General features: G+C 36.4%; 1 protein-coding gene across 3 annotated transcripts in view; it reads right to left on the bottom strand.

Annotated features, from left to right (window-relative positions):
- Window positions 1-427: 427 nt before the first annotated feature.
- Window positions 428-8,319, bottom strand: part of atp8b2 (ATPase phospholipid transporting 8B2) — a 48,585-nt gene continuing 40,693 nt past the window's right edge. For all 3 annotated transcript variants that reach the window (XM_051131106.1, XM_051131105.1, XM_051131107.1), the window contains 7 exons: window positions 7,651-7,874; window positions 7,476-7,559; window positions 7,144-7,389; window positions 5,201-5,339; window positions 4,315-4,445; window positions 3,379-3,867; window positions 428-1,181 (listed from right to left, as the gene is read on the bottom strand). In XM_051131106.1, coding sequence (XP_050987063.1) covers window positions 1,083-1,181; window positions 3,379-3,867; window positions 4,315-4,445; window positions 5,201-5,339; window positions 7,144-7,389; window positions 7,476-7,559; window positions 7,651-7,874 — 1,412 coding nt within the window. In that variant the 3' untranslated portion in view covers window positions 428-1,082. The remainder of the gene's footprint in view (window positions 1,182-3,378; window positions 3,868-4,314; window positions 4,446-5,200; window positions 5,340-7,143; window positions 7,390-7,475; window positions 7,560-7,650; window positions 7,875-8,319) is intronic.

Here is an 8,319-nt window from a genome sequence, read left to right as displayed (position 1 = left end):
GTCCACAAGATGGCTAGACCCTCAAGGGTCAAGTACAGCAGAATTTGAGGTTGAATTGGACTTTACGTCAAGCAGTCAGGGTCAGAGCACCAATATGGTGCAAAGAAATGGATGAGGAAGAACGGGTACATCCGACAGAATCACGTTCTCACTGAGAACTATAGTGTTTTATCACAGAACCACACACATCTTAGTGCTATTTGTAGCAGTGGGGAAAAACTGAAAAATCTCTAGCCTTTTCTAACAGCACATAAAGTTCACTTGCTTGAACTTAAGTAGCATTATCAGCCTCTGAACAACAAACAGACAAAAAGCTGAAGTATTTGACTCAGCAAAACAATATGCTGACAAAATGGCCAAACCAGTATAAGACCACAAGAAAAAAACGGAAGAAAAGATAAACCACTCTTACTATTTAGAGCAAATGAACAACATCCAGAACTACCCAATTTTAATACAAAAACATAAAACCTGATATAGCTGGCTGATACTGCTAGCCAATTAGTTATCAGCAATATTTGTACTACTATTACTTGAAACTGTTACATGTGCAGTGTATTAATATATTGTGATATGCATTGATATACAGTATTTATATTAAAATATGAGACAGAAAAGCATTAATGTATAAATTTAGTCTCCAAATTAAAAACAAATGAATATAACGGAACATGTAAGTTTAACATAAAATGTAATTTAGCATATGAGAACGTTGCAATATCAGCCTTGGCAATGTTATTTAGTGGTTTGTTGTCAGATATCTTGGCTAGAATGGAAACCTCTAGAATGTCATTCTAGATGAAAAAGCTAGAATGTCATAAACAGCTTGAATAACGTCAGATTTGTCCTCCTCACTAACAGGAAATCTGAGAATGAGCACAATACAGGACAGTCTTTTGCTGTCTGTATGCACAGTTTGAATCTGCATCCATTTCCATGTGTTTTTTTCAGTCTGAGCATGTGTTTACTCCCAAACTGTCTGGGGCGCTGTCTTCACTGCCCATGTCCTCAGACAGAAACATGAGCACACGTCAGAAGGTGTGAGCATTCACCAGAAGGATTCCAGTTGGTCTACATATCCATCACTCGCCACTGGAAGTTTCTTCTGCTATGGGAGGTGGTCCAGGACTGCTGGCCCCACTGATACGAACTCCACTTCCCTTCCACACAAATGGTGCTTCCTATAAAAAGAATGAAAGAAATACTAAACAATATAAAACACAAGGTCATACTATCCACACTAGAGTAAATGTGAAAAAATTGTAATTCTGTCATCATTTACGTCCTTTCTTTTGCGAAATACAAAAAAAAAGGTATTTCAAAGAATGTTGGTAACCAAACAGTTTTGGTAAACCATTGACTTATAAGTCATACAAGTTTGGAATGACAAAAGGGTGAGTAACTGAACCTCTACATACCAATCACAAGTATTAATCAATAAAATGTTATTCCTAGTTAAGTTTTTGTGGAGAACATGGACTTTCAAAGCATGTTCAGTTTGCCCTTAAAGGGATAGTTCGTCCAAAAATGAAAATTCTATCATCAAATACCCAAGCGTAAGACCTTAGTTCATCTTCGGAACACAACTTAAGATATTTTTGATGAAATCCGAAAGCTCCAAAACAAGTCCAATAAAATGCATCCATTTATAATACAAAGTGCCTCACAAGGCTCCGGGGGGGGTGGCGTGGTGGTGGTGAATAAAGGACTCCTGTAGCGAATCGATGCATTTTTCTAAGAAAAATATCCATATTCAAAACGGCTCACACAAACCAACGTTTGTTTACAGGAGCAGAGGAAGCACTGTTTCCTTCAGCAAAGGAAAACCAGTCTCCTCTTGGTTTATATCAAAATCCTCCAAATAAAATAAAAATAAAATAGTCCATGTGACATCAGTGGTTCCACCTTAATTTATTGGAGCTACGAGAATACTTTTTGCGTGCAAAGAAAACAAAAAAAGTATTCTTGTAACTTAATAACATTACGGTTGAACTTTTATTTTAACAATGTCCTTACTACCTTTCTGGACCTTGAACATGATAGTTGCTTTGCTGTCTATGCAGGGTTAGAAAGCACTTGATTTCATCAAAAATATTTTAATGTGTGTTCCAAAGGTCAACATAGGTCCTACAGGTTTGGAACGACATGAGGGTGAGTAATTCATGAGAGAATTTTCATTTTTGAGTGAACTACCCTTTAATTCCCCTTTGCAACCACAGATATACTTTTGTGTGTCAACAACAGCTGCTGTCAAGTCATAATCATAATCAAGTAATAATCAAGCTAAACATTTTTTTTGTTTAATTTTAGAATTTAAAAAAAATCTGCAGTTGTATGGGATACATACCCAAAAAACAGGCAATGAAAAACATGCAAATCAGTAAAGAGGGAAAACAAAGTGGAAAATCCAAAACAGCTAAGCTTTCAGATTTTAAACATTTACATAACCATTAAAATGCAACTACTGCACTAATAAAGTTAATAATTTGCATACTGTGTATATTTACTATTAAAATTGGGTTGGTAAGATATTTTGTTGTTTTTAACAAATTTTAACATAAATGTAATAGTTTTAAAATAATAACAACAATATAAATGTTATTATGTTTAAATCTCTTATGGTAAACAAGGCTGTATCTGTTTAATCAAAGATACAATAAAGACAGTATTGTGAAATGTCATAATTTAAAATAACTGTTTTCTATTCTAAAATATTTTAAAATTTAATTTATTTCTGTGATGGCAAAGCTGGATTTCATTAATTCAGTGTTCAATGTCACATGATCCTTCAGAAATCATTGTAACATGCTGATTTGCTGGTCAAGAAATATTTATTATTGTCAGTTTTGAAAACAGATTTGTGCTAAATGCATTCTGTTGAAACTGTGATGTTTCTTTCAGTATTCTTTGATGAATGAAAGTTCAAAAGAACAGTAATTAAAACAAATAGAAATGTCTTATGTCTTTTGTCACTTTTGACAAATGTAATAGTTTTGTTGAATAAAAGTATTAACTTCTTTAAAAAAAAGAAAACTTATTGACAGTGAACTTTTAAAAAGTAATGTACAAATTACAAAAAAAAAAAAAAAGAGCAATATAAGCAATAGGGTTTTCCTAATTATTAGGGAACTTAGCTGAGATCACTACTATGTACAAAATTGAGAATTGAAAGTGTTTTTAATAGTTCTGCTTCCTGCCGTTTTCTCCTTGGGGGAAATTTTCTTTTTTTGTCAATCCACAAAATGAATTTTTGTGCTACTACAGACTCAACCCTCTGACCAGTGTTGTACGCCAACCTATATTTGTATATGCTGACTTGCATGTGGTGTATCGGTATGCAATTTGTGCTTGAACTTGTTTTCAGACATATATATTTACCTGCAAGGTTGCTGTACTACATTCTCCAGCGTCTCTTTCTGGACATCTAATAACACTGAGAGCGATATCGTCAGGGTTCTGAGTGATTATGGGTTCATTACATGGTTGCCCTGCTTCGCCTGCTGCTGAGGAAGATGTGGAGAGGGTTGGAGCTTGAGAGGAGGCAGCATTGTCTTCTCCAGTGGGTGGGGTGTTCTGCACACCAGTGCTGTTTGCGTGTTTTTTTCTGCGTAGGGTATCGATCCAACTGCTGCTATGGCGAGAGGCAAAGGTGGCGAGAGCCAGTGAGCTCAGACGCATATTTTTTCCCGATGTGATCAGCTCGCCGAAGCCCTCCTGATGCGCAAACGCATAACCAGAGCGTCGAGATCCACCTCGTCCCAAGCGACCAAGACTGCTGCCGCTGGCTACACCAGCACCGCCCACTCCACGACCCGCACGCCCAGCAGGCTTCCGCTTTTTCTGCAGCACAAGTTGAGTGTAGCGCACCTGCAGAAAGACAGAGAGAAAACAATAAAGGGCGGGGATGACTATAAGGGGATAACCAGAAACTAGCAAATGTCTCAAACCTACTGATGTGAATCTAATATGATCTACGCTATGAAGCAGAATATGCAACACTCAACCAACCATAACTATCCAACAATCAGAAACACAGTTTCAGTGATTCATTAAAAAACATCATTAAAAATAAAAAAACGTATTTATAAAAATGAATAAATTCTTATTTAGAAAAAAATTAAAAGAACCCATATATATATATATGTATATATATATATATTACATTAATTGGCTTATATTAAACAAGCTTTTAAGTTTTGTTGAAGTCTTGTCTTTACTTTGTGATACTGAGTGTTTGGTTGAACATGGATATTGACAAATTCAAAGTTGGCGTGCGATTTAGGACAAACAAACTAGGGTCACACACATACTTACCGTGTCTGAAAGCTGAGGTTTAAGGTCCAGTTTGAGAAAGCGGAAAGCAAGGACTGGAGCAATGCAGATGACGGTAGCCAGAGCAATAGTTAACCACACCACCGGCTGCCCGAGTGTGTTATGAGCACTTCCTGTGGTTAATTAACACATGGCATGCACACAAAAACAAAAATAAACCACACAGATTTGCACAAGATGTATCACATGCTTGGATTAAAATAAAAAAACAATGATACCTTCTACAAATATGATATCATTTAGAACTACACAATTTAAAATCCACACTTAATTTAAAGTTTTTTTTAAATAATAAAAAATATATATATTTACTATATTTACTGTTCATTTTATTTTCATTACTGAATTTTGTTTAAAAATTGTTAAAAGTGTACATATTATTTTTTTAAGATGACCTATTTCTATCATGGTTTTATTGTGCAGCCTACATGACTACCAAAGGAATTTTATATGTACATTTAAAAGTTTGAGATCGGTAAAATTTGAAAATGTGTTTATAAAAAAGAACATTGTGAAATGTTATTGTAAATTTAGTAAAAAATGTTTTCTATTTTAATATATTTTAAAATTTGATTTATTTGGGCCACACATATATTTTGTAATGCTGTTGCAAAATATGTAGAACCAGATTTCTGTCAACAATGAAAAAAAAAAATCTTACTGACCCCAAACTTTTCAAAGGTAGTCTACACTTAAACATTATTTCTTATTCTGTAATTGAAAAACCTGAATACACAGTAACGCTGTCTGCCTTTCCAGATGTTATAGCTGATAAGTTATGTTTGTGACACATACTGTAAAGACATTATCAAATGTTGGTTTCGGTTCAAGATGATAGCCACACAGTTGGGCCAAATTGCTGACTCACCAAGAAAATGGAACTGCTTGGGGAAGATATTGAACAGAATGCTGGAGTGCATTGCGAAGAGGATAGTGAAGTAGGTACCCAAAGAACCCCAAATAAAGAAGTGATTTATAGCCGTCCAGTAACCCGTGTCCAAAGCGATCTATAAACAGAAAGATTAGGCTATTCAAAACCATTCTAAAATTCCTTGTTACTATATAAAACCTTACACAAAAAATAACCACAAACCATATATATAAATCAGCACTACTTATAGGGATAGTTCATCCAAAAATGAAAATTTTGTCATTAAAGGAAAAGTCCACTTTCAGAACAACAACTCACATATAATTTACTCACCCCCTTGTCATCCAAGATGTTCATGTCTTTCTGTCTTCAGTCGTAAAGAAACTCTGTTTTTTGAGGAAAGCATTTCAGGATTTTTCTTCATATAATGGACTTCAATTGTGTCCCCGATTTTGAACTTCCAAAATGTAGTTTAAATGCAGCTTCAAAGGGCTCTAAACGATCCCAGCCAAGGAAGAAGGGTCTTATCTAGTGAAACGATCTGTCATTTTTTTTTCGGAAATAAAAATGTGTATACTTTTTAAGCACAAAAGCTCATGTAGCACAGGCTCTGGCATGCGTGTTCACGACACTACGTACTATTGAATCAGGTCGAAAGGTCACGTGGAACTACAGACCCAGTGTTTACAAAGCGAACGTGCAAAGACTAAGAAAGTGCAAGTAAGTCAAACGCTGTTTACAAACAAAAAGGTACAACGTGGCAAGGTGCAATCAGACGATTCTGAAGTTGCAGGAAAAAATGAGATGGAGTTTTTCACCATACTCTACCATTTTAAGCCAGAGTACACAGACGATGAACTTAAACGTGATTCGTAGTAGTGATGGGAAGTTCGGATCATTTTACTGATCATTTTTCATTTTATCTTTGAGTCTCGTTCAGCAAAATAAACGAATCTTTTTTCGAGTCATTTTAGCAAAATCAGCATCATGTGACAGCCCCATAAGATGAACGAACGACTCGAAAAACCCGAAGACTCGAAACAGGTGACCTAATTCCAGTACAGAACCTAATAGGATGTTGCACGTGCGACTGAATGAATCACTCCCCCCGAGACGACTCGTTCTTCGCGATTCATATTAAAGATTCACTCAAAATGAACGAATCGTTCAAGAATGACCCGTGGACACGCATCCGAGAGCCTGTGCTATGCGAGCCTTTGTGCTTAAAACGTATACAAATTTTTAATTTTCCAAAAAATGACTGATTGTTTCGCTAGATAAGACCCTTCTTTTTTAAACTACATTTAAACTACATTTTGAAAATCGGGGGCACAATTGAAGTCCATTATATGAAAAAAAAAATGAAATGTTTTCTTCAAAAACCATAATTTCTTTACGACTGAAGAAAGACATGAATATCTTGGATGACAAGGGGGTGAGTAAATTATCTGTAAATTGTTGTTCTGGAAGTGGAGTTCTCCTTTAATTACTCACCCTCATGTTGTTCCAAACCTGTAAGACCTTCCTTCATCTTCAGAACACAAATTAAGATATTTTTGATGAAATCCAAGAGCTTTCTGACTCTGCATAGACAGCAATGCAACTGACAAGTTCAAGGCCCAGAAAGGTACTAAGAACATTGTTAAAATAGTCCATGTGACATCAATGGTTTAACCTAATTTTATGAAGCTAAGAGAATATTTTTGTGCGCAAAGAAAACAAAAATAACTTTATTCAACCATTTCTTCTCTTCTGTCAGTCTTCGACATAAGATGTCCTACATTTCTAGGCCTTGAGTGTGTCAGTCGCGCTTCTGTCTGTGCATGGTCAAGATTTCATAAAAAATATCTTAATTTGTGTTCTGAAGATGAACGAAGGTTTTACGGGTTTGTAACGACATGAGGAACAATTTAAGAGCTCGCGTTTAATGTTGGACTCACTTGGACGCTGACAACGATGACAAGAGCCGTTGCTGTAGTTACTGCAAAAGTTTGATAGTCTGCTAGCGGGACTCCATTGCTCTGGGTGGCATGAGATAGAACGCCATACGGAATGAAGAAGAGAACCACGGATGTGTAGATTCCCTGCGCGATGCAGATGAAGAACTCTCGCTTGTTAAACAGCAAGTTCAGCTGACCTGGCTCATACAGCTTTGGATACTCCAGACTCCTCTGTTCAGGAACATCCTGAGACCAGGGTTGAGTTGGGAGAAAGTTTTTTTATAATAGCTAAAAAAAACGATTTAGTATCAGGTGTATGTGTTCTTTCTTACCTGATCGAAAATGCCCATGGCCAACACAGGCAGGGATGTGTATACGATATTGTAGAGAGTGATGAAGTACTGGTCATAGACAGTCTATATGAAAGAATCATAGTAAATAGAACCAAGGTTATGACATCACCTCACGCATGTTAACGTTTTTAGAGGCTAAGAAGGAATTGTTCACCTGTGCTGAGAATCCACAGAAGAACCCAAACCAGAAGTGCACCATAGTGAAGGCAAAGTTCTTGTAGAAGAAGTAACAGAGAAATCGGCACATGCGCAGATAGGACCAACGTCCGTGCACCAGCAAAAGTCGCTGAAGGAAGCGAAACTGGGAAAAGGAGTAATCTGATGCTAGCACAGCCTGGATCCCCTCCTGACCGCTGATACCCACGCCAATGTGAGCCGCTGCAGAAAGAGAGGAACATTTTAGACAATGCAGTTTAATGTTATATTTAAACTAATTTGGTAGTTTGTTAATTTGGCCTTTTATATTATGCATTATATATACTTGTCCACTTCCAAAACAATAATTTACAAATAATTTACTCACCCCCTTGTCATCCAAGATGTTTATGTCGTTCTGTCTTCAGTCGAAAGAAATTATGGTTTTTGAGGAAAACATTTCAGGATTTTTCTTCATATAATGGACTTCAATTGTGCCTCCGATTTTGAACTCCCGAAATGTAGTTTAAATGCAGCTTCAAAAGGGCTCTAAATGATCCCAGCCGAGGAAGAAGGGTCTTATCTAGCGAAACGATCTGTCATTTTTTAAAAAAAATACAATTTGTGTACTTTTTAAGCACAAAAGCTTGTGTAGCACAGGCTCTGGCATGCGCGTTCCAGACGTACT

Source organism: Labeo rohita, chromosome 16 (genome assembly GCF_022985175.1).
Source record: "Labeo rohita strain BAU-BD-2019 chromosome 16, IGBB_LRoh.1.0, whole genome shotgun sequence".
NCBI lineage: Eukaryota > Metazoa > Chordata > Actinopteri > Cypriniformes > Cyprinidae > Labeo > Labeo rohita.
Note: the sequence above shows the minus strand (reverse complement) of the source record. Positions and strands in the feature narration are given on the sequence as shown.